Below are 26,795 nucleotides of genomic sequence, written 5' to 3'. Positions count from 1 at the left end.
TGTGGGGTTTGATGCGTTTTTTTTGCGGATTTGGAAACCACACCCTGTATTATGCAAATGTCTGTACTCCTGAATAATTTGAAAATTGCTTTAATATTTTTTGAGGGGCTATTGTTGATTAATCAAATCCACATCATGTTTTGAAGATCACCGAATCCACTATAAATAGGGAGGTATCATGGGCAGGAAATTACCACTGAGGAAGGGATGGTAGTCCCAAAACGCGTTTGGTACATCCCCCATGAAAGATTAAGAAGATCTACTCTTGAGATATTGCTGTTTTTTCTCACTAAGAACTCTTTGCGATTTTAACACTATTGAAAAGGAACATCCTTACTTCCAGAACATAAATCAACCTACATGTAAGAAAATCTTCTGTCCTAAGTGAACCGGCACCGGAACAAGAATCAAGGTCAGAGTGCGGTGCTAGCTAAGCTGGGAAAAAGAAGTAGCAAGGACGCCAAATCGTGAGTTAAACAAAGTGCACTTTAATATATCTCTCACGAATATATATCGCATACCATATTAATTCAATATTACTCAAGAGCTTGTTCGATAATATATGAGAACTTAACCAATATTTTGAAGACTAGGATGCCGCTAACTCGTGCAAACTTTTCTCAACTATACTAAATTATTTATTCACACAAATAGTCTTGAATGTTGAAGATAACCTTATGAGAATTTTAATACTCACAATATTCGTATGTACCAAGATATAAGTTTCTGATGCAACTAACCTTTGGTCCCCAATGATCTTCTGTTGACTTACTTTGCCAAGGAGTAATTGATCTTACTCTAGATCTATCGATTTCTTGACTTTATTGGTTTTATGGGAGTATCATATGCTGCTAATGATTTTTGCACTTTAGAGACTCCCCCCTGAGGTGTCCAAGACTGCTGCTATCTATTGGACCAATTTTATTTGTACTTTATGTTATTTGTTCAGTATTAATACATTTGCTCTTAATTTTTCTCCATTGTGAGTGCCCAGTTTTGCTTAAAAAAAAATAAAAAAAAAATGTTTCCCATTCTACCTGTAATCGGTATGGGGACTCTCCAGTTTTGCTTTTGCTTTTTAGATTTTCTAACTTGTGTAGAAGAGGTGATTCTATTTGACTGTGAGCACCATATTGTGACCCTTGACGCATTGGTGCAGTTTTATACTTTTTAATTTATATATAAACTTAGTTTCACTTTTAACTGGATCTGTCCTTTGATTACCAATATTCATTCAATACAGGAGACTATGTTTGTTTGGGGAGCTCTCACAGCGGTTCCAATCATCGCTCCAAGCCCTCAGCTACCTCTGGTAACTGAAAGCAAGGCGCTGTTTTATCTCCCTGTAAAAAGGAGTATTTGAAGGAATTAAGCCAGTGAGTGACCACAATAAAAACACATACGGGAGCTAAGCTTGAAGATGGCTTTTCTTATATGTGGGTTTTTTGATGTTTAACAAGAGATGATTTATGGCAGAAACACCTTTCACATTCTGAACATGAAAATGGCTTCTCCCCTGTGTGAATTCTCTGATGTCTAACAAAAGATGATTTACGGTTAAAATATTTCCCACATTCTGAACATGAAAATGGATTCTCCCCTGTGTGAATTCTCATATGTACAACAAGATCTGATTTATTATGAAAACATTTCCCACATTCTGAACATGAAAATGGCTTCTTCCCTGTGTGATTTCTATGATGTCTAACAAGATCTGATTTATAGTAAAAACATTTCCCACATTCTGAACATGAAAATGGCTTCTCCCCTGTGTGAATTCTCTGATGAATAACAAGATCTCCTTTATTGTGAAAACATTTCCCACATTCTGAACATGAAAATGGCTTCTCTCCTGTGTGATTTCTCTGATGTATAACAAGACCTGCTTTAGAGTTAAACCATTTCCCACATTCTGAACATGAAAATGGCTTCTCTCCTGAGTGAATTCTCTGATGTATAACAAGATCTGATTTATTGTGAAAACATTTCCCACATTCTGAACATGAAAATGGCCTCTCCCCTGTGTGAATTCTCTGATGTCTAACAAGATCTGATTTATTGTTAAAACCTTTCCCACATTCTGAACATGAAAATTGCTTTTCTCCTGTGTGATTTTTCTGATGTTGAACAAGACCTGATTTACAGTTAAACAATTTCCCACATTCTGAACATGAAAATGGCTTCTCCCCTGTGTGAAGTCTCTGATGTATAACAAGACTTGATTTACAGTTAAAACATTTCCCACATTCTGAACATGAAAATGGTTTCTCCCCTGTGTGAATTCTCTGATGAACAACAAGATCTCCTTTATTGTGAAAACATTTCCCACATTCTGAACATGAAAATCGCTTCTCCCCTGTGTGAAGTCTCTGATGTACAACAAGACTTGATTTACAGTTAAAACATTTCCCACATTCTGAACATGAAAATGGCTTCTCCCCTGTGTGAAATCTCTGATGTACAACAAGACTTGATTTACGGTTAAAACATTTCTCACATTCTGAACATGAAAATGGCTTCCCTCTTACGTGAGCCGTTTGATGTTTAGCACCTATTCTGTGACTTTTATTCTGTGTTACAGTCTGTGATGAATCAAAAGATCGGACCTTTTTAAAAGAATAAAATGATGCGTTGTGGCTGTGATTGGATGAGGGTATATCTTGGATATTGGCATGCTCTTCAAATGTATCTCGTGTGATACCACAATCATCTACTTCAAAATCTGACGATACCAGATGTTTCTCTAAGTTCCTCGTACAGTCATCTGCCAAGAATAAAACACATTTTATTATGAATGAATGTAGGAATAACATTAAAATTGTATTAAAGTTTTATAACTTTTGCAATAAAAAAAAAATCCACATAAATTACAAGGCATGGCACAAAATTCAAGTATCAATTGACTAAAACAGTGGTTGCCAAACAGACCACAATCTAATAGTAGACCGAGGGGCATAACTAGAAAACGCTGGCTCCCACCTTAAGCAACTTCTCTGCAACCCCCACCCAATCAGTCACAACAGATACATAAATAAAACATTTTCTAGCGCTTTACAAGAGGTGACGAATCCCCTCTTAGTGCCCCACACAATAGTTATGTCCCCTCAATGTCTCTTTCACAGTGGAATTCCCCTTTAGTGCCCACCTTACAGTACTGATGCTCCTTAAGTGCCCCCACTCAGTAGTATGTCCTCTTGAGGTCTCCAAACAGTAGTTATACCCCTAAGTACCCCCACACAGTAGTTATGCCCCCTTTGTATGCCTCCTACAGTATGGTTGTCCCTTAGTGTCCCCTTTACATCAGTGAAGCTCCTGTACTGTGAATAAAGTTAAAGTAATACCGAGCACATCTTGATCTTCCCAGCAGCAGACAAATATCTGGTGTTTAGTGGTGAGACTTTTTGTGTGACCTCTTAAGGCTACATTCACAAAAAAAAAAGCCCATAAAAAACGGACACACTCAGTTTTTCATGGTAATTTTTCAACCATTATTTGCATCCCTTTCTTGGTCGTCTGGACGTTTTGCATTAATTTTTAACCGCCATTATTTGAAGATGATTTTTATTTGCTTTTTTTTTATTTAATTACCAACCCCTGCAGGATACATAATGTCCCCCATAGTGGCCCCAGTTAGTAATAATGTTCCCCAGGGTGGCCCCCATCAGTAATAATTATTCATCCACTTGCACGGGTAGAGAAAAGTCGCTCTTTATTTGATGCTAAAGGACCTACACTCTCAGTGGGATGATGTCACCATGCGCTCCTAAGCAATAATGCTGGAAGAGCATGGTGAGGTCATCACGTTGGTAGCACAGGTCCTTCAGCACCAAGAGAGACTGCCTTGTGTGTGCAAGCGGATAAGGCAATTTATTTTCAGTTTAACCCCTAAATGGCAATTTTACACTACTGTACCCATTTTAAACGGCCATTACATGGATGCACTCCTGTATAAATGGCCATTAAAAATAGTCCCATTGATTTACATGGGGTCCATCTGGCAGCGAAAACGGACACAAATAGGACACGTCCTATTTTTCACAACCACTATTCACTCGTCTTGAGTGGCCATGTGAATAGCGCCATTGACTTAAATTCATTATAAAAACAGTTGTGTGCCATTTTTAATTTTTGTGTGAATGTAGCCTTATCCTGCAGCCTTTCCCGATTACACAAACTACATATAGCGCCGAAGAATAATCCTGTGACCCGAACATCATCACTGCAGCTAGGACACTGTGCACACTATAACTTCTTCCCACCGCTGGGACGCGCTCCTATCTCCTAAACGGAGCTCTGAAAGTGGCGGAGGGTGCACTGTGCATGCGCAGCACTGGCTCTGATATATCAGTCAGGCTCATAGAAGTGAATGGAAACAGAGGCTGGTCATGAACAGTGCACTTCCATTCACTTCTATGGGGAGAAAGCTTGGTGATGGCCGGACCAGATTCCTCCAGCCACCACTTTGGCCAGCTCCATTCTTGATATAGGTGCGGGTCCCAGCAGTTGGACATGCACCTATCAGACAATGGGGACATATCCTAGTGATATGCCCCCATTGTCTCAGATGAAACAACTCCTTTAAGTGCTTGTGACTCATACATACTGTACACACCATCCAAAGATTAGGAAAAATATATCACTAGAGAGGAACCAATTTCTTGAAATACATTTCAGGTGTTATTCTGAACAATCAGTCAGAAGAGAGAACAAATAAATTTGACTAGAATCGAACCTGCTCCCATTGGCCTGATAATCTGTGTATGACTCTCTGGCAGATCTACTCCTTGGCATCAGCTGGAGGTGTGTGATGATGCCACCTGCCACACTGAATACCCTGCACTGGAGGCTGGACAAGACAGTACACATACCAAACTGGGCCAGTTCCAGCCACTATTACAATCTCCCTCCCAGAAGTCCATGGAGTCAGGGAACAGGATATGTGCAGAAGAAAAGGCACAGTCCAGGTACGACTGAACCCTGTTGTTCAGGCAATGCTTATCCTTTTGCGAATATACGTCAGGTTGGCACAGCACTTAAACTTCCATCACATTAAGAAAACTAAATTGGCTGCTGCTGCTGTGCCTTCTGAGACTTATTGTAGGGGTAGCACCACCAGAGAGGGCAGGGAGGTTTCTGACTCAGCCAGGCTGGAGATAGGACTCCTGGGCAGAAATGCAGATGACAGCCATCAGTAAAACATTCTCCCCTTTTTGCTTTGATTGCAATTAACTAAAAGTATGGCTGTCCAGTAGTCATCACTTTGCTTGATGCTAACCACATGCTTGCCAGCATGTAGGCAACCAAGCATGCAGTTTGTCATGCTCACCAGCGTGCCTGAGGAGCCAATCAAACTCCATGTCTCCCTGCACCACAAACTTCACCTCCTCCACTTCCTCCTTTATGCGACTTCGTCCGTCCAGTTTCCTATCAGCTACAGGATCCCTAGAAAGCTGTGGAGGTGGTTTTTCTTCCTCTAGTCCTTGTTGCATCAGCGTGAGCATTTGTTCTAATATAAGTATCAGGGTGATGCCATGTTAATGCTTGTCCCTCCTCTGGTGGCCTCTTCAAAGGGGTTGAGTATGCGACATGTCCCTGATGAGCTGCCACTGCCTGAGCTCCAAATAACATATGCTCTGCTGTGGTGGTCTCATGCATCATGTAAATCATTAATCTCTTTACGCTGCTCATAGCAACGCTTCAGCATATGTGAGGTGGAATTCAAATGGTACAAAGGCAGACCATTTTGTCACTTCACATTCAGAAGGGCCTTTTTAGCAACATAAGAATGGCTGGACAGTCCCCTGGACATGACCACCAACATCTGCAAGCCACGTTGCTTTTTCAAAAATTGATGCACCACTAAATTTATGATGTGTGCCATGCAGGGAACAAGTGTTATTTCCCCCAAATGAAGTGCAGCCACAATGTTCCTGCCATTGTCACCAACCACGTTGTCCAGCTGTAGATGAAGGTGAGAAATCCAGAAGGAAACGTGCTGCTTGATGCAGATTAGCAACTGATCTATGTAGCTCCTCTCGCCCAAGCTCATCAACTTTCATGTTTTTTTTAAAGTTTACATAAATACCTTTCCTTGCGGGGTACTCAGAGCTGATGCTGCCACCCTGTCTGTTTTTTTTTTTTCAAATGTCGTAATATCGCACGCCCCTCTGTGCCTCTCTGCAGGTTTTCCACTCAGTATGTTAATACTCAGCATCAGTACATGGAGGAGGAGCCGCTAGGGTTTTTCAATTGGTGTCTCCTTCTCCTTGGCTGTGATGTTCTCTGCTGTGTTTGGATCGTGGCACAGCCAGGGAGAAGGAAACACCCATTGAGAAACCCTGGCATCTCCTCCTCCCTGTACTGATGCTCAGTATTAACATACTGAGTGGAAAAACTGCAGGGGGGCACCGCGGGGCGTAGGAGCGACATTTGAAAAAAACTGGCAGCATCAGCAAGGAAAGGTATTTATCTAAACTAAAACAAAACAAAACATGAAAGGTCCTCTTTCAAACAACATGGCAATGCTTCAGTTTGCACATATAAAAGGAGGGAGTAGAAATGGAAGCAACAATCTGCTCTGTTTTTGTTGGGGATAGGAGGATGTCCATTGAGGAGGACTTGGATAAATACCTGGTGTAGGGTCCTAGATAATCAGCAATTGCAAGCTGCAGCATGGTGGCCAAGACCATACAGCGGTTTAAGACGACAGATTACACTCAGAACAGGCCTCGTCATGGTCGACCAAAGAAGTTGAGCGCACGTGCTCAGCTCCATATCCAGAGCTTGTCTTTTCAAAAAAGACGTATGTCGTCATGGAGGAGTGGAAGAGGATTCAAGTGGCAACCTGTGAAGCTCTAGTGAACTCCATGCCCAAGAGAGTTAAGGCAGTGCTGGAAAATAATGGTGGCCACACAAAATATTGACACTTTGGGCACAATTTGTCCATTCTCACTTAGGGGTGTACTCACGTTTGCTGCCAGCGGTTTAGACATTAGTGGCTGTGTGTTGAGTTATTTTGAGGGCACAACAAATTCACACCATTATACAAGCCGTACACTGACTACTTTACATTGTATCAAAGTGTCAGGTCTTCAGGGTTGTCCCATGAAAAGATAGAATAAAATATTTACAAAAATGTGAGGGGTGGACTGACTTTTGTGAGATACTGTAGGTACCAGCAACAGATCTTGATGATCTCCTTGCCCAAATGCATTCAGCATGGCAGAACATTCCTCAGACAATCATTAGTAACCTCATTGGTAGGATGCCAAGGCGTGTAAGTGACTGTATTTATGCACGTGGCTCTCATACTCAATACTGAATAAAGAGAGATGTTTTGTCTAATTTAAATATTTTTTTATTTTTTTTATCATTTGCAAATCATTAACCCATTCCAGCATCCTCACGTACATGTACTTGATGGGAATCGGGTGGGTGCAGGAGCTGCACCCGCACGATCCGCAGCACGGGCCCGGCTGTTACTAATAGCCGGGCCCCTGCTGCATCCGCCGGCATCGCTGTGTGCGGTGATGCCAGCGGATTAACCCTTTCACGTGCGGTGGTCAGCGCTGACCGCCGCATGTGCGGGGTATACAGAGGGAGGGAAAAAAAGAAAAAAGAAAAGTAGACATATTACATATCGCAGCGTTCGTATAGACCGGCTCTATAAAAATATCACATGATCTAACCCCTCAGATGAACAATGTCAAAAAAGTTAAATAAAAACGGTGCTAAAAAACATTTTTTTGTCACCTTACATCACGAAAAGTGCAACACAAAGCGATCAAAAAGGCATTTCCCCACCAAAATAGTATGAATTTAACCTTATCCCGCAAAAAATGAGACCCTACCTAAAACAATCGCCCAAAAAATAAAAAAACGATGAGCCATAGCCATATTTTTTTGTTTCAAAAATATTAGTGCATAAAACTTTAATAAAATATATATATATATATATATATATATATATAGATAGAGGAGCCACCAGCACTAGGGGGCTAAACCCACATGGTCATATGACTAACCAAAGTGGGAATGAATGAAGCAGGATAACCTAGCACAGAGGAGCTGTAGTGCTAGGCTTACCAACAGTTGCAGTGAGTGGCAGCACTCATTGCCACCACTGCACTGAGTAGATTGAGGTGCTGGACTGGGGCACAAGAAAGGGCCGCTGTAGTGGCTAGTATATCACCCAAAACCGACTCTCCGGACACCGCCACGTATAATAATTGTTTAACGTGTTTCCGTGTACTTAAGTACTCTTCATCAGGAGAAAATGCACCGTTGCTTGAGCCTGTAACCTCTGGTGTGAGGTATGGCTTAAAACTGAAACCTAGGACAGATGTAGGGTAACCTGCCTAAAGCCGGATACCTCTAGTGTGAGGCGTGGCGTATTAGCTGGAACCTACAACCCTGTCTAAGCCGTCCACCTCTAAACTGAGAAGCGGCGTGCAAGTGTGCAACAGAATCGGCACTATGAAGGCTGCGGAGCGGTTCGCAGAATGCCGAGTTTAAAAGGGCAGTAACCCCGCCAGACATACGCCCGTACTGTCAGCCAATCCGTCCAGAGGCACGGCAAGGTAACACCAATTGGCTAACAAGCGGGCGGAACAAAGTGAGTCCTGGGGAAAGCGCTAATGCGCCAAAAGTGTGGGGAGAACTACAAGGCGGCTCTACACGAACGTACAGTCAGAGTATCAATATATAGGGAATAGCCAGTGGAGGGAGAATAGATATATATTGGTTCGTTCATGTAGAGCCGCCTTGTAGTTCTCCCTACACTTTCCCCGGGACTCGCTTTGTTCCGCCCACTTGTTAGCCAATTGGTGTTACCTTGCCGAGCCTCTGGCCAGATTGGCTGACAGTACGGGGGCATGCCCGGTGGGGCGGGGTTATTGTCCTTTTAAACTTGGCATTCTGTGAGCCGCTTCGTGGCCATCATAGCGCCGATTCTGTTGCACACTAGCACGCCACCCCTCAGTTTAGAGGTGGACGGCTTAGGCAGGGTTGTAGGTTCCAGCTAATATGCCACGTCTCACACTAGAGGTACCCGGCTTTAGGAAGGTTACCCAACATCGGTCCTGGGTTTCAGCTTTAAGCCATACCTTACACCAGAGGTTACGGGCTCAAGCAACGGTGCATTTTCTCCTGATGAAGAGTACTTAGGTACACGGAAACACGTTAAACAATTATTATACGTGGCAGTGGCCGGAGAGTCAGTTTTTGTTGGTATACTAGCCACTACAGCGGCCCTTTCTTGTGCCCCAGTCCAGCACCTCAATCTACTCAGTGCAGTGGTGGCAATACGCGCTGCCACTCACTGCAACTGTTGGTAAGCACTACAGCTCCTCTTTGCTAGGTTATCCTGCTTCATTCATTCCCACTTCGGTTAGTCATATGACCATGTGGGTTTAGCCCCCTAGTGCTGGTGGCTTTAGTTTGTGGGACCCACTTTTCACACTACTGTTATACACACCTTCCATTGAGTGGCGCTATTAGTATCTTCAGTAGGTTAGGTCCCACAATTGAGTGATATCTACTCTCTCTACCCAGGTGGTAGCTGTCGTTTGGGTATATACCCTTCTATTTTATCCTAGTACCTCACTAATAAAGATTTGTTATTTTGTTTTAGCGCTCCTCTTCATATATATATATATATATATATATATATTTAATTGCTTCAAAAAGAGGACGTACACCACCATACCCATTTTTTGTTTATAAAACTTAAATAAATAAAAAAAGTAGACATATTAGGTATTGCCACGTCCGTAATGACCTGCTCTTTAAAAATATCATATGAGTTACACACTCAGGTGAACTCCGTAAAAAATAAAAAAGTTAAAACGGTGTAAAAAAGCAATTTTCTGTCACCTCACATAACAAACAGTGTAATACCAAGCGATCAAAAAGTCATATGCACCCCAAAATCATACCAATCAAACCGTCATCTCATCCCGCAAAAAATGAGACCCTACATAAGACAATCGCCTAAAAAAAAATTAAAAAATATGGCTCTCAGAATATGGAGACGCTAAAAACGAGATTTTTGTGAAACTCACCTGTAAAATCTCTTTCTCGCGTGGTTCATTGGGGGACACAGGACCGTGGGTATAGCTTGCTGCTGCCACTAGGAGGCGACACTAGGCTGAAAAGTGATAACTCCTCCCCTGCAGGCTATACCCCCTCCAGCCTGGAGAGAGCATATCAGTTTGTGCCCAAGCCATAGGAGTAGGAGAAAATAACCATACAGTAAACAACCAACTGACCACCGCCAGTCAGATCAAACCAGAACTGGGGCCATACTGGCTCCACAACCGCCAACAACCAGAGCAAACAGAAATTACTGGGTGGGAGCTGTGTCCCCCAATGAACCACGCGAGAAAGAGATTTTACAGGTGAGTTTCACAAAAATCTCGTTTTCTCGCTGGTATCATTGGGGGACACAGGACCGTGGGACGTCCTAAAGCAGTCCACGGGGAGGGAAAAAAATCACATGCCCCTGGAGAAAAAAACGTTCCAAGGACGCGCAACTCACTGCCGCCTGCAAGAATTTGCTGCCTGGAACAATATCCGCCGGAGCCTAGGAAAGCACCCGGTAAGACTTGATGAATGTGTGTCCGGAAGACCAAGCTACTGCCTTCCACACTGGAAGCTACCGCATGAAGGAGATTGACCCGAGAAACGCAGACCGCTGGTCGGGTGGGCCAAGACTCAGTCGGGCGTTGCCTACCCGAGGGCAGACTGCCCGAGCAACTGTTAAATGGAACTATCTGGAAAACACCCTTTGGAGGCCGTCAGCCTTGACAAGGACCCCAGGATAAGAATTGGTAGAAGTCCGTAGGGCTGTAAGCGCTAGACAAGGACAAGCACGCTCACAGGCCAAATCACATGGCTGATGGAGAGCTCGGTCCGTGTACTACGAGGGAGAAGAAGAGAAACCCATGTCTGTGAGGTGTGGAAGGCGACCACCTTCCACGAAAAAAGAGGATCCTGGACGGAACACTGCCCCATGTTCATACTTAAAGAAAAAAAAAAGAAAAAAATAAAATACGTACAAGAAAGGCGAATCAACGCCAGAGAAAAAATAAAAATGAAAAATAATAATGCCACCCAACAGCCGGCTCCTGGCCGCAGCTGTGGAAGTAGAACTAAAAAGGCCAAGTCCGTAGGATTCACCTCTGGTCCAGAGAACGCACCCTAGGGAGCGGAATATCGGTAGACCAACACCCTTACAGCCATAGAGGCAGGTGGTGAGATTTCTAGTGAGAGAAGCTGCCTGAGAATCCCTAAGAAAGAAACGCCTGAGCCAGGCGTGCCCCACTGCAGGCCAAAGTATCAATACCACACGGGAAAGGTAAAGTAAAGCCAATGTGAGCACCGCTAGTGATGGGAAGCCCCGTCAGTGACTATACTTCAACAAAGCAGCAACGCTGCCTGGAAGGGCAGATGAGTGGAACAAAGATGAGAGGAATACTCTTGCCGGGTGGAGCTCGACTACGCTCCGCTAGTCTTGGGAAGGCTCTCAGTCCACCCCCGGAATGAGCAGTGAAAGAACAACCACCATTAGCTTGAGGTGACGTAGATATCACTGACATCTTAAGAGAAGGTCGCACCAATGGCGTGACGTCATGACTACTAGAATCCAGGTCCCGCTCAGAACGGCACTTCAGTGTTGACGAGTGCCGTAGGGACTGATCTACCCAGTAGAACGCACTCAAAAGGTAGGTGCTGATCAACCATCGCCACACCCGAGCCGACGACAGAAGGATAACAGTTAATAACAAGAATGAAGAAAAACCGGCACTCACTGTAGTCCTCAACAAAAGATGATGTCTCCATTGGTCACATACAATACTCTGACGCGTTACGGCTCACATCAAGAGCCTTCTCAAACATATGGAATGGATTAAATGTGGCAGGAGGACAACAGTTGTCCGAGCCACGGACCCTTACTGGTAGTAAACCAGAAAGAGGCCAGAGCTAAAGCCCATTCCCCTGTGAGACTGGAGCTCAACAGTGTCTAGTGGTGATGCGATACTCCATACTCCTACAAGGGAAGCCCCAAGAGTAATGCTCACGCCATACTCCAGCCGAGGAGTAGGCCACACCGTAGAGGTCACTGATTCTCGTGTTAGAGGAATCCGTTGCCTGACGAAAGAACTATGCAGTAGGACCCTTAGCATGTAATGGCGACTCAAACACCCCTCGAGCGGTAGGGGTCACCGCATGCTCCGCCAGCGTGGACATGAGGAGAAGGCCTGAGGACATCCAGTAGAAGTTCTGGTATCAAACTGGCCCAGGTAGTAGAGCTAACCTTAAACCCTCCACCTGACAAGGGCGCTGAACAGGAGCAACTGCCGAATTAGTACTAGGGTAGAACCCCTACCTGAAGGGGGCTGTCCCGCTACAGCGATAAGGAGCATCTAGCCCTAGCGTGAAGACTACCCTGCGAAGGAGAAGCCGTTGTAGTAGCCACTGCCGATTGCCAGCATGACGCACTCACCTAGACAAGGATGAGTGGTGGACGAAGAATCCGGAGTCGGTGGAATATTCTGCTTGCTGGATCTTGACCACAGTACCCTGTGCAGTGTGACTGACCTGAATGGTGGAGGCTCATGGGGGTGGGGAGTCTAGGACACATAAGGCTGGGTGACACCCCTGAGAGCACAAAGGCCGACCTTTTTGCGTCTCCAATAACGTGCATGAAGAAAAGAGGGATCCAATATGGGTGTATCCATAGTCTCCAGTGGCAGTATCCATATGCCACTAGATGAGAAATATCCTGCACCAGCGGTACCGACGTTGCCACGGACCACCTGTGAAGGAAACCAAGGCCTCTAGAGTCGTGGCGTAGCTGAAATACAGCATGCAAAGATGCATAGTGATTCCCCCGTTACCGGATCGTTTGTAGAGGGTAATTCCATAGGAAGTATGTGATGGCAAATGGGAGATGGAATAGTAACCAACAGAAGCGCAATCCCCCGGTTAGGGAAGGGGGTAGCGTGATAGTCAGAACCGCAACCTACGGAAGTGCAATTACCTACTGAAAGGAGGGGGAAAAATCTACGGCAAGCACTGCGCCCAGTGGCAGTGCAAACGCTTTACCTATGATCGGGAGTAGCATATCCAGTAAGTACTGTAACCCGAGGTAGTGTAAATACAACACCCATCGAAGGGTGTAACGCACCTAGCAAGAACTTGCATATGACGAGTTCTGTACTCTGTGGGAAGTGCCATCATCCCACCCCAGTAAGTGGGTAATGCGTACGTAAACACTGCGACAGCAGTGAGAATGCCATCATGCCACCTATACAAAAGGTTAAGGTATGCTGACGATACTGAGCTCAGTGGAACTTCAATTCCGCCACTCACAGAACGAGGGCACCTATGGCTGGCATTGAGGCCAATGCTAGTGAGGTCAGTCCACCTCAGGAAGGGGATAATACCCAAATTAAGCACTGTATCTAGTAGAAGTGTAAATAGTGCCTAAGGAAAGGGAGAATGCATCCACCAGAACCGGTGAGCACGGACGTAATCTAGGAAAAATAATCCGGATTCCTGTCAGAGTCCGAATAACTGTCCTGCTTCGGCCCGCTCGTGCGCAGTTCCACCCCTCAGCCTCTAGCCTATGGCTGTTGCAGGCTGTGGCGGTGTTGATATAAGAATCAACTACCCCGGAGGTGGAATGGAACTAAAGGTCTGCTCACCGATTGCGCAGACGGTGCTCTATTAACCAAACGACCCAGGAGGGTGGATTGGGAACTTCCAGCGGTCCTCCGCTGAGTTGCGCCGGAGGAAAAAACTCAAACAGACGCCCCCGGAGGGTGGATGGGAAGTGTCAGTTGTCCTCAACTGGATTTGCACAGTTGTAGTATTATTAACCAACCGGCCTCAGAGGGCGGATTGGGATCCTCCAAATGTAACCCACTGGGCTTTGCAGTTGGAGCATTATCAACCAAACAGCCCAGAGAGCGGATTGGGGACTCTTCGGATGTACTCCACTGGATTTACGCAGTTGGAGCATTAACAACCCAACAGTCCAGAGGGCGGAATGGGAGTCCCTCAGATGTAGTCCACTGGATTCGCGCAGTTGGAACATAATCAACCAACCGGCCTCAGAGGGCGGATTGGGATCCTCCAGTAGTATCCCACTGGATTTACGCAGTTGGAGCAGTATCAACCAAACGGCCCAGAGGGCGGAATGGGAATCCGTCAGATGTACTCCACTGGAATTGCACAGTTGGAGCCATATCAACCAAATGGCCTCAGAGGGCGGATTGGGAACCGTCAGATATACTCCACTGAATTTTCGCAAGTGGATCATTATCAACCAAACGGCCCGAAGGGCGATTGGGGACCTTTCATATGTACTCCACTGGCCTTGTCCGAGTGAAGCACTATCAACCAAGCTGCCCGTAAGGTCAGATGAACTCCACTGGATTTGCACAGTTGGAGCATTAGCAACGGCCCCGGAGGGTGGGTTAGGAACTGAAAAATTCTCCACTGTCCGGGATTGGGAACAGGCCCTGGGCATAGAGCTCGGTTGAGAAGGGCAGAACCTGTATGACCCCACTTTTTTTTTTTTTTTTTTTTTTTATTATTTTTTTTTTAATTAAAAATAATTTTATTTTTATTTTATATATATATATATATATTTAAAAAGAACAAATATATATAGGTGAGGACCTAACCTTAAATGGACAAGGAGGAAGAAAGGCTGTATCCTGCCATATTAAGGCACATCGTGCCTGCAGACAGAGACCTAGGGTAGGGGTAATCTGGTTACCGGATTAGGAAGGGTTAATGACCAAAGCCAGAGCGGAGCCAGCTGGCTCCCGGGGAAAATTCGCGCCAGAATATGGACCCGCCCTCCGTACCAGAGGTGATGTAGCGGCCTAGAAGGCCGCAAAGCCGGGAACTAAAGTTTCACATGGGACCCACCGCCAGCCGAACACAGCGGTACCTGGCGGTGCAATGAATGAGGCCATGGAACCTACCCGCGGGTCGGAAAAAACAAAACAGCGCGGCCGGGAAGAATCGTAAGGCCCGAATGAAGCCGGGGCCTAGATTTTTCTGTGCTCCGCCGTTGGGAAACGGAGGTACCCCGATCGGCACTAACAGGCGTCCAAGATCATACCTGCTAGAGGCGCGGTGCCTGGCCGACCGGGGAGCCCACCCGGACGGTCTGAGGAAGGGGCATTGAGAGTGCAGGGGCTAGTTTCTAAATGTCCCCTGCCCGATATGTCAGATCGGAGGGGGGTGGGAGGAAAATAATGCCGCCGCCGGTTCGGGATTAACCCCTTCATTCCCCGATTACAGAGAGGGACAGTATACTCACCTGCCTTCATCTGTGTTCTTCACCCATAGTCTTGTACCAGCAGGGACACCCCACGACCGCTGGCACCAGGCATCAGGGGTCCGGGCAGAGAAGGGCTGGAGAGCAGGTGTCCCTCTTGCTGGCGGGAAGCAGGGGAGCGAGGCTGCCCTGGTCCACTTTGTCTTCTTGGGGGAGGCAAGGCGGTGGAACAAGCAACACCGGCCAGCCTCCCAGGGAGACAGGGACGCAAGCGTGCCTGTGCCCCATCCATGAATCTGTAAAAAATAACAAAATTAAGAAAATCAAAAAAGGCCACCCTGCTAAGCAGGGAGGTCTGCCTCCTACGACACTAAGCTAAAAACTGATATGCTCTCTCCAGGCTGGAGGGGGTATAGCCTGCAGGGGAGGAGTTATCACTTTTCAGCCTAGTGTCGCCTCCTAGTGGCAGCAGCAAGCTATACCCACGGTCCTGTGTCCCCCAATGATACCAGCGAGAAACATGATTTTTTTTGTTTAAAAAATGCTGTTATTGTGTAAAACTTTAATAAATAATAAAAGTAAACATATTAGATATCGACGCTTCCGTAATAACCTGCTCTATAAAAATATCACATGATTTTACCCCTCAGGTGAACATCGTAAAAAAAAATATATACTGTATATATAAAAACGGTGTAAAAAAAGCAATTTTTTGTCACCTTACATAGAAGCATAAAATGTGTCGGCAGATAAGAACCATTTGGCCCATCTAGTCTGCCCAATATACTAAATACTATGGATAGCCCCTGGCCCTATCTTATCTATATAAAGCATGGCCTTATGCCTATCCCATGCATGCTTAAACTCCTCCACTGTATTTGCAGCTACCACTTCTGCAGGAAGGCTATTCCATGCATCCACTACTCTCTCAGTAAAGTAATACTTCCTGATATTACTTTTAAACCTTTGCCCCTCTAATTTAAAACTATGTCCTCTTGTAGCAGTTTTTCTTCTTTTAAATATTCTCTCCTTTTTTTTTACCTTGTTGATTCCCTTTATGTATTTAAAAGTTTCTATCATATCCCCTCTGTCTCGTCTTTCTTCCAAGCTATACATGTTAAGGTCCTTTAATCTTTCCTGGTAAGTTTTATCCTGCAATCCATGTACCAGTTTAGTAGCTCTTCTCTGAACTCTCTCCAAAGTATCAATATCCTTCTGGAGATATGGTCTCCAGTACTGAGCACAATACTCCACATGAGGTCTCACTAGTGCTCTGTAGAGCGGCATGAGCACCTCCCTCTGTCTACTGGTAATGCCTCTCCCTATACACCCAAGCATTCTGCTAGCATTTCCTGCTGCTCTATGACATGGTCTGCCTACCTTTAAGTCTTCTGAAATAATGATCCCTAAATCCCTTTCCTCAGATACTGAAGTTAGGACTGTATCACTTATATTCTGGTGTTTAACGTCCCAGGTGCATTATCTTGCACTTATCAACATACAATTTTAGTTGCCAAATTTTTAATCATTCCTCTAGTTTTCCTAAATTATTTTCCATTTGGTGTATCCCTCCAGGAACATCAACCCTGTTACAAATATTTGTGTCATCAGCAAAAAGACACACCTTACCATTGAGGCCTTCTGCAATTTCGCCGATAAAGATATTGAACAATATGGGTCCTAGAACAGATCCCTGAGGTACCCCACTGGTAACAAGACCATGGTCTGAATATACTCCATTGATTACAACCCTCTCTTGTATGTCCCTCAGCCACTGCCTAATCCATTCAACAATATGGGAGTCCAAGCACAAAACCTCAATTTATTGATAAGCCTTCTATGTGGGACAGTATCAAAAGCCTTACTGAAGTCTAGATAAGCGATGTCTACTGCACCTCCGCCATCTATTATTTTAGTCACCCAATCAAAAAAATCTATAAGATTAGTTTGACATGATCTCCCTGAAGTAAACCCATGCTGTTTTTCATCTTTCAATCCATGGGATTTTTAGATGTTCCACAATCCTCTCCTTGAGTATGGTTTCCATTAATTTCCCCACTATTGCTGTCAGGCTTACTGGCCTATAGTTGCCCGATTCCTCCCTACTACCTTACAACACAAAAGTGTCATACCAAGCGATCAAAAAGTCATACGCACCCTAAAATCATACCAATCAATCTGTTATCTCATCCCGCAAAAAATGAGACCCTACCTAATACAAACGCCCCAAAAATTAAAAAAACTATGGCTCTCAGAATATGGAGACACTAAAACATGATTTTCTTTGTTTCAAAAATGCTGTTATTGTGTAAAACTTTAATTAAAAAAAGTATACATATTAGGTATAGCCGTGTCTGTAATCACCTGCTGTATAACAATATCACATGACCTAACCCCTCAGGTGAACACCGTAATATTTTTTTAAATAAACAATGTCAAAAAAGCAATTTTTTGTCACCTTACATCACAAAAAGTCTAATACCAAGCGATCAAAAAGTCATACACACTCCAAAATTGTACCAACAGTCATCTCATCCCGCCAAAAATAAGACCCTACATAAGACAGTCGCCCAAAAATATTAATAAAAAAAAAAAAAATATGGCTTTCAGAATATGGAGACACTAAAAAAATATTTTAAAAAATGTAAATGCTTTATTATGTAAAACGGAAACAAACAACCAAAACAAGTAGTCATATTTGGTATTGTCACGTCCGTAACAACCTGCTTTATAAAAATAGCTCATGATCTAACCTGTCAGATGAACATTGTTAATAACAAAAAATATAAATGGTGCCAAAACAGCTATTTTTTGTTATCTTGCCTCACAAAAAGTGTAATATAGAGCAACCAAAAATCATATGTACCCTAAAATAGTACCAACAAAACTGCCACTTTATCTCGTAGTTTTCAAATTGGGGTCATTTTATTGGAGTTGCTACTCTAGGGGTGCAACAGGGGGTCTTCAAATGTGACATGGCCCTCCAAAAACCATATGGCATTCCTTTCCTTCTACGCCCTGCAGTGTGCCCGTACAGCAGTTTACAATCACAAATGGGGTGTTTCTGTAATCTACAGAATCAGGGTAATAAATATTGAGTTTTGTTTGGCTGTTAACCCTTGCTTTTTTACTGGAAAGAATTGATTAAAATGGAAAATCTGCCCAAAAAGTGAAATTATGAAATGTCATCTCCATTTTCCTTTAATTCTTGTGGAACACCTAAAGGGTTAACAAAGTTTGTAAAATCAGTTTTGAATACCTTGAGGGGTGTAGTTTCTAAAATGGGGCCATTTATGGGTGGTTTCTATTATGTAACCCTCACAAAGTGACTTCAGACCTAAACTGGTCCTTAAAAGTGGTTTTTGAAAATTTTCAAAAAAAATTCTAGATTTGCTTCTAGACTTCTAAGCCTTTTTATGTCTCCAAAAAATAAAATGTAATTCACAAAATGGTCCAAACATGAAGTAGACATAAGGGAAATTTAAAGTTATAACTATTTTTTGAGGTATCACTATCTATTATAAAAGTAGAGAAATAGAAATTTGCTAATTTGGGGTAAATTTTGTATTTTTTTATAAATAAAATAAATATTTTGACTCAATTTTACTACTGTCATGAAGTACAATATGTGACGAGAAAACAATCTCAGAATGGCCTGGATAAGTAAAGGTGTTTTAAAAGTTATTACCATGTCAGATTTGCTAAAAATGGCCTGGTCCTTAAGGTAAAAACTAGCTTGGTCTTGAAGGGGTTAAAGGGGTTCTCAAAGATTTTCCTCAGCATAGGTCATCAATATCAGCGGGGGTCCGACACCCTGCACCCCCACCAATCAGCTGTCTGAGGCAGCCTCGGTGCTCACCGGAGCTCCAGTTAATACAAAGCCTCCTCACAGCTTACCGAGCACAGCGCCGTCTGTTGAATAGTAGCTGTGCTTGGCATTGCAGCTCAGACCCATTCACTCGAGTGGGACTAATCTGTGCCTAGGCCATATGACCGATGAACGTCACATTGCATGGCCAGGAAGAGGCCTAAGAGCACGCAGAGCACTGTGTCCTCTCCATACATCTGACCGACAAGGCTGCCGGGAGTTTAATCCGCCGCCGATCTGATATTAATGACCTCTCCTGAGGATGGACTATATATATAATATATATATACTGTATATCACCTATATAACGCTGTCACATTTCCATCCATATTTAATTAGAATTTTAGCTGAATCAGTGAATATAACGCTGAAAAAACTGACAGAAGACAGAACCTAAAAATGTAACATAAAATTGTATCATCCAGTGAAGGAGAAGAATCTTAGAGACCTCTCTGCTTTACTTAGTGGTCACTACTCACCTGGGCGGTTATCTGTAGGAATGTCCTCTGTACTCTGCTCATCACCCCTCACATATGTCTCTGTAGGATTAATATTGTTCAGATCTTCATCCGGATTCACAAGCTGTGAAACAAATATTATAGAAGTCATCAGACGGTTGGAGAAGTCGTGTGGAAGGTTTTATATGACCTGAAAAGACTACCAAAAATGACCGAACAGCAGGAGTTATCTGACCCAAATATCTGCAGGTCTCCTGTATACAGTGGGGAACAGAAGTATTTGAACACACTGCAATTTTGCAAGTTCTCCCACTTAGAAATCATGGAAGGGTCTGAAATTCACATTGTAAGTGCATTCCCACTCTGAGACAGAATTGAAAAAAATATATATATTAAAAAAAAAACGCAATTAGACTTACCGGTAATTCCGTTTCCTTGAATCCACCATGACGGCCCACATTGAGATTGACCCTTGACCTCTGTAGGGGCAGGAACACAGAGAGTTTAAGAACCCCCCACCCCTCCACCTCCTCAGTGCTTTACAATTACCCGAAAAGGTGGAACAAAAGTAAAAGGATATTAATCCATACCCTTAAACTCCTATTTATCCTAAAGTACGTATATATGAAAAGATATATTCGTAAGCATATATCTCCCCTTTTTTTTTTTAAATTTTATATCTTTTTTTTTTTTTTTTTTTTTTTTTTTTTGGGAAGGGGAATAGTATGGGCCGTCATGGTGGATTCAAGGAAACGGAATTACCGGTAAGTCTAATTGCGGTTTTTCCATTTCATCCACCATGACGGCCCACATTGAGACATAACAGATAACTAAAAGGGTGGGGATAACGCCTGTAAAACCTTCCGGCCGAAAAGAGTTTCATTCGAATCCGGAAGATTAAGACGGTAATGTTTTACGAAGGTATTGGTGCTTGACCAGGTTGCAGCCTTGCAAATCTGGTCCAGCGAGACTCCTCCTTTCTCAGCCCAAGAGGAGGCAGTGGCCCTAGTAGAGTGGGCCTTAACATTATCAGGACTGGGTATATTTTGGAACCTGTAACAATATTCAATGGTGGATCTGATCCATCTGGCTATGGAAGACCTAGCTAGTTTCTTTCCCTTATTTTTCCCCGAAAACTGAACAAGGAGATTGCCATCAACCCTAAAATCCCTGGTAGAATCCAGGTACTGGATCACTGTATCCCTGACATCTAAGAGATGTAAATTAACACTAGACCCTGAAGATTCAGATCTGGGGATGGAAGGTAGAAAGATCTCCTGTTCCCGATGGAAGGGGGAGACTACTTTTGGGAGAAAACCTGGATCGAGAGTTAAACGGATGTGATCTTGGGTGATCTGGAGGTAGGGTTCCCTACAAGAAAGGGCCTGGATCTCTCCAATACGTCTGGCTGAGGTGATAGCAATTAAAAAGGCAGTTTTTAGGGAAAGGTGTTTTAAAGAGATTTCTGATAACGGTACAAAGGGAGGTTTTGTTAGGCCTTCTAGGACTATGTTAAGGTCCCAAGTAGGAGCCCTCGATTTCAGAGAGGGTCTCAATCTTGAAACCGCTCTAAAGAACCTCCTGATCCATCTGTGGCTAGCTAGGCTGCAGTCATAAAAGGAGCTGAGAGCAGAAACCTGGACTTTCAGGGTACTAGGTCTTAGGCCCAATTCCAAGCCGCACTGCAGAAAGTCCAAGATCCTATTGATGGGAGGGGAGGAGGTGTCTGGGCGCTCCACTCCTAACCAGGAACAGTATCTCTTCCAGATCTTTAGGTAGATGGCAGACATCACATTTTTCCTACTGGCCCTTAGGGTAGATATCACTTTTTCTGAAAGACCCCTGTTTCTTAATGTCTCGCTCTCAGGATCCAGACTGACAGTTTGAATATCCCGGGGTCTGGATGAAGTAGAGGGCCCTGGACTAGAACATCTTTCTGGAAAGGGATTTCCCATGGATCCTCCAGCGATAGCTGTTTTAGAGTGGAGAACCAACTCCTCTTTGGCCACAAAGGGGCTATTAAGATCAGAGTAGTTGGTTCCCCTAGGAGTTTCTGGATGACCCTGGGAAGAAGAGGTATTGGGGGGAAGGCGTAGGCCAGGTTCCAATTCCAGTGTATCGATAGGGCATCGATTGCCCAGGGTCTGTCCTCCCGGTTTAGGGAGCAGAAGCATTCCACCTGCGCATTTTTTCTGGAGGCGAACAAGTCTACCTCCGGACGGCCCCATCTTTCCGAGATCTTCCGGAAGATGTCCCTGTTCAGAGACCATTCTCCTGGATCTATCGTCCTCCTGCTCAGGAAATCTGCTATAGTATTTTCGCAGCCCTTTAGGTGGATGGCGGAGAGAGATAAGACGTTCTCTTCTGCCCAGGAGAAGATTCTTCTTGCTAACGCACCCAGAGGCCGTGACCTTGTCCCTCCTTGATGTCGCAGATAGGCCACCGTTGTGGTGTTGTCGGACATTACTCTTAGGTGTTGCCCTTTTAAAAGACTCTCTCCCCTTAATAACGCCTCCAGGACTGCATACAGCTCTCTGTAGTTTGAGGATTTGACTCGTATCTCGGCTGGCCAGGAGCCCTGTAGAAGATGATCTCCAATCTTTGCACCCCAGCCTCCGAGGCTTGCGTCCGTGATAACCTGAACGGCCGGATGGTTCTGCCACTGTAGGCCTCCAAGCAGTCTTCCTCTTTCTTTCCACCAGTCTAGGTCTGTTTTTACGGCCTGCGGGATCCGGAAAGTCTTGTCCAGACTTACCTGCTTCCCGTCCCAGATGCCTAGGATCCAACTCTGGATCACCCTTGTGTGGCCTTGGCACCAGGCAACCGAAGGGATGCAGGCTGTTAGGCTTCCCAGGAGACTCATGGCCTTCCGGATGGAGCAACTGCGAGACCTCTGGAATGCTCGGATCTTTTCCATTAGAGTCGTGGCCTTGTCCTGAGGGAGGAAAGTTCTTAACAGGGATGAGTCCAGTTCCACACCCAGGAACCTTATTCTCCTGGATGGGATTAGGGTGGATTTCTTTAGATTTATGATCCAGCCGAGATTGTTTAAGAATTCCGAGAATCTTTGCGTTGCTCGGAGGTTCTCGGACTCTGTCTTGCCCAGAATCAGGAAGTCGTCGAGATATGGGATGATTGTAACTCCCTCTTGACGAAGATAGGCCACCATCTCTACTACTACTTTTGTGAAGACCCTGGGGGCCGAGGAGATACCGAAGGGAAGGGCCACGTATTGAAAGTGATGGATTGATCCGTCTTGACCCTTTATAGCAAATCTTAGATACCTCTGAGAGAGATGATGAATGGGGACGTGGTAGTAGGCGTCCTTTAAATCGATCGATGACATGAACGCCCCCTTCTGGATCAGGGGAATTATGGATGGGATTGTTTCCATCCTGAACCTCCTGTATAGAATGGACTTGTTTAGGGGTTTTAAGTTTATAATGGCTGGAATAAAACCCTCTCCTTTCCTCTGGGATAGGGACCCTTTGAATCACCCCTAGGTCCAAGAGGTCTTGGACGCCCTGCCAAATTTTTGGAAGTTCTGACCTGCGCTGGGGTGAGATGCAGAATCTTCTTGGGGGGACTGATGCGAATTCTATCTTGTAGCCCTGAGAGATTACATTTAGAACCCAGGGATTTGAAGTTACCTGTTTCCAGGAAGATAGAAAACCCATCAGTCGCCCCCCTACTCTGGCGTCACTGCTGTTTGTTTGGTCTATTTTGGGGGTTGAGGATGAAGCCTCTTCCTCTCCCTCCTTTGGGATAGCTCCATCGGCCAGTTTTACCTTTCCCCCTGTAGGATCTCTGCTGAGGCTGGAATTGACGAAAGGGCTTCTTTTTAGAATCCTTCTCCTCTGGGAACCCCTTCCGGGTCTGACCATTCTCCCATTATCATCTCCTTTATATTTTCATTAATGGGAAAAACTATAGAGGATTTAGATCTAAGGCCCCCAAACATTTCGTCTTGTACCGTACGAGGTTTAGGGGTATCCTCGATACCCATTGTGGATCTAACTGCTCTCAGCAGCTCCTCCATTTCATCAGCGGAGAAGAAATATTTCTTATCCTCGTCCGGAATTTCCCCGTCAGACAAGGGTTCCTCATTAGGAAATTGTCTGGATGAGTTGGAAGCCACTTCAACATCCTCGCCCTCAGAGGAGGAGATAGCGGACAACTTGCGTTTCTTGGAGGGGATAGGAGTACTAGCGGGGGCTGTCGGGGTGGCTAAAGAGGACTTAATTTCGTCCGCAATAAAAGATTTCATTTCAGACAGAATATCTGGTTGTTCTTCTTTCCAAATTTCCGATGTGCAAGATTTGCACAACCTTTTTTTGTAGTTCTCAGGGAGACGCTTAGAGCAAGCGCAGCATTTTAGGAGTTTGGACTTCGGCTTTGACTCCTTGCTGCCCTGGAGTGAGGAAGCAACCAGATATGCCAATTAGAATTTCAATGACAAAAAGACTGAAATATATACCCCCCAGAAGGGGACTCACGGTACTGGCAGTAGTGGGATCAGGGCCTTCCTGGCGGGGAGCAGGTGTCTCAGACATCGCGGTGCAGCAGGCAAGAGCTGGAGGGAACCGCGGTCTACTTCCCTTTTCAAATTTCCCGGCGTCTGACGTCATCAAGCTGCGCCCCTAGTGACGGCAAGAGCCGGCGCCGCACGAGCCTATGAGAGGATGCGTGCGGCGTCCAGCCTGCCTCCTGAGCGCTCCATGCGCCGCACCTGCTCCCCCAGCCGGTCACAAGCGCACAGCATGCGGAGGAAGAACGCCGCCCACCGCACACCTGCGAATCCGGCACCCCCGACTGCTTCCCTAAGGAGGGAAGGAAGTACGAGAGGTATGGGGGAGGACCACAGGCCTCAGCATAGGCCGAGACGAGGGTCCTCGATGCTCCAAGCTGGCCAGCCTTAGCCCATGCCGCGGGAGGCCAGCTGGAGAACCTGCAAAGTAAAAACTAACGATGTAATCCTCCTTGAGGAGGATCCTCTCCACGTGTTGGCCCCTGTAGGGGCAGGAAAGCACTGAGGAGGTGGAGGGGTGGGGGGTTCTTAAACTCTCTGTGTTCCTGCCCCTACAGAGGTCAAGGGTCAATCTCAATGTGGGCCGTCATGGTGGATGAAATGGAAAAATCTGGAAATCACATTGGATGATTTGTAAAGAATGTATTTGTCTTGCACTGCTGCACATAAGTATTTGAACACCTGGCAAGCAGCAAGAATTCTGGCTCTCAAAGACCTGTTACTGTGCTTTTAAAATGTCCACCTCTACACCACTTATTAATCTAACTTAGTAGCACCTGTCTGAGCTCTTTAAAGACCCCTGTCCACCCCACAGTCAGTCAGACGCCAACTAGTACCATGGGCAAGACTAAAGAGCTGTCAAAAGACACCAGAGACAAAATTGTGGACCTCCACAAGGCTGGAAAGGGCTATGGGGCAATTGAAAATAGATCTACTGTTGGAGCAATTGTTAGAAAATGAAAGAGGCTAAAGATGACTGTCAGTCTCCCTCGGACTGGGGCTCCATGCAAGATCTCACCTCGTGGGGTATCCCTGATGATAAAAAAGGAGAGGAATCAGCCCAGAACTACAAGGGGAGGAGCTGGTCAATGACATGAAGAGAGCTCCGACCACAGTTTCAAAGGTCACTGTCGGTAGAACACTACGCCGTCATGGCTTCAAATCATACATTGCACGGAAGGTTCCCCTGCTCAAGTCATCACATGTCCAGGCCCGTCTGAAGTTTGCCAATAACCACCTGGATGATCCAAAGGAGGCATGGAAGAAAGTCACGTGGTCAGATGAGACCAAAGTAGAACTTTTTGGTCTAAACTTCACTTGTCGTGTTTGGAAAAAGAAGGATGAGTTGCATCCTAAGAACACCATCCCTACTGTGAAGCATGGGGGTGGTAACATCATGCTTTGGGGGTGCTTTTCTGCGAAGGGGACAGGACGACTGTACTGTATTAAAAAGAGGATGAATGGGGCCATTTATTGTGAGATTTTGAGCAACAACCTCCTTCCCTCAGTCAGAGCATTGAAGATGGGTCGTGGCTGGGTCTTCCAACATGACAATGACCTGAATCACACAGCCAGGATAACCAAGGAGTGGCTCCGTAAGAAGCATATCAAGGTTCTGTAGGGACCTAGCTAGTCTCCAGACCTAAATCCAATAGAACATCTTTGGAGGGAGCTGAAACTCTGTGTTGCTCAGCGACAGCCCCGAAACCAGACAGATCTAGAGGAGATCTGTGTGGAGGAGTCGGCCAAAATCCCTGCTGCTCTGTGTGCAAACCTGGTCAAGAACTACAGGAAACGTTTGACCTCTGTAATTGCAAACAAAGGTTTCTGTACCAAATATTAACACAGATTTTCTCATGTGTTCAAATACTTATGTGCAGCAGTACAAGACAAATACATTATTTACAAATCATACAATGGGATTTCCTGAATTTTTTTATTTTTTTTATTCTCAGAGTGGGAATGCACCTACAATGTGAATTTCAGACCCCTCCATGATTTCTAAGTGGGAGAACTTGCAAAATCGCAGGGTGTTCAAATACTTCTGTAATTACAATCTGATTGCTTTGTTATTTCAACCAGTTTGCAATGTAGGGAGAGGAGCCCTTATATTCCATCCCTAACATTACATTGTGTGTATATAACATTACATTGTTTGTGCACCAGTTGTCCTTGCTGGCCGCCCCAGGGCTGAGAAGCCGGTAATCCAAAGTTCTTTCGATGGCTTATTTACCTCCTCGGAATGGGCATAATCATCTGCTCTGCTGCAGCCAATGACTAGATTCAGGGGTAACATGTCCACAACAAACACATCACATCTAAAGCCAGTCATTGGCTGCAGTAAAATCTGTGCCGGCAAGGGAGCAAACAACATTTACTGGAAGATGGACACACAGTTGCTGGCACACATAACCAGAGCTAAGGGTAGCAGGTGCATATGACTCTTTCCATAGTAGAGGCTGCGGGCACATGTAAAAAGTTACTTATTCCTGAACTTTAATGCTGTCTTTCTGTTCTGTCTACCAGTTTTGGGATGACTGCAGGCATGAAATATGCAGTATAAGGGACAGTCGAGAACACAGGAGAGGTGAGAACTGATTATCTATCACCACTAGAACCCCCTGCTTATCACTGATTATAGTA

General features: G+C 44.9%; 1 protein-coding gene across 1 annotated transcript in view; it reads right to left on the bottom strand.

Moving 5' to 3' along the window:
* Window positions 1-1,430: 1,430 nt before the first annotated feature.
* Window positions 1,431-26,795, bottom strand: part of LOC122940407 (zinc finger protein 850-like) — a 335,684-nt gene continuing 310,319 nt past the window's right edge. The window contains exon 4 of the mRNA XM_044297073.1: window positions 1,431-2,458. Coding sequence (XP_044153008.1) covers window positions 1,431-2,458 — 1,028 coding nt within the window. The remainder of the gene's footprint in view (window positions 2,459-26,795) is intronic.

This window comes from Bufo gargarizans, chromosome 6, assembly GCF_014858855.1.
Source record: "Bufo gargarizans isolate SCDJY-AF-19 chromosome 6, ASM1485885v1, whole genome shotgun sequence".
Classification (NCBI taxonomy): domain Eukaryota; kingdom Metazoa; phylum Chordata; class Amphibia; order Anura; family Bufonidae; genus Bufo; species Bufo gargarizans.
This window is presented reverse-complemented; position numbering and strand designations above follow the sequence as displayed.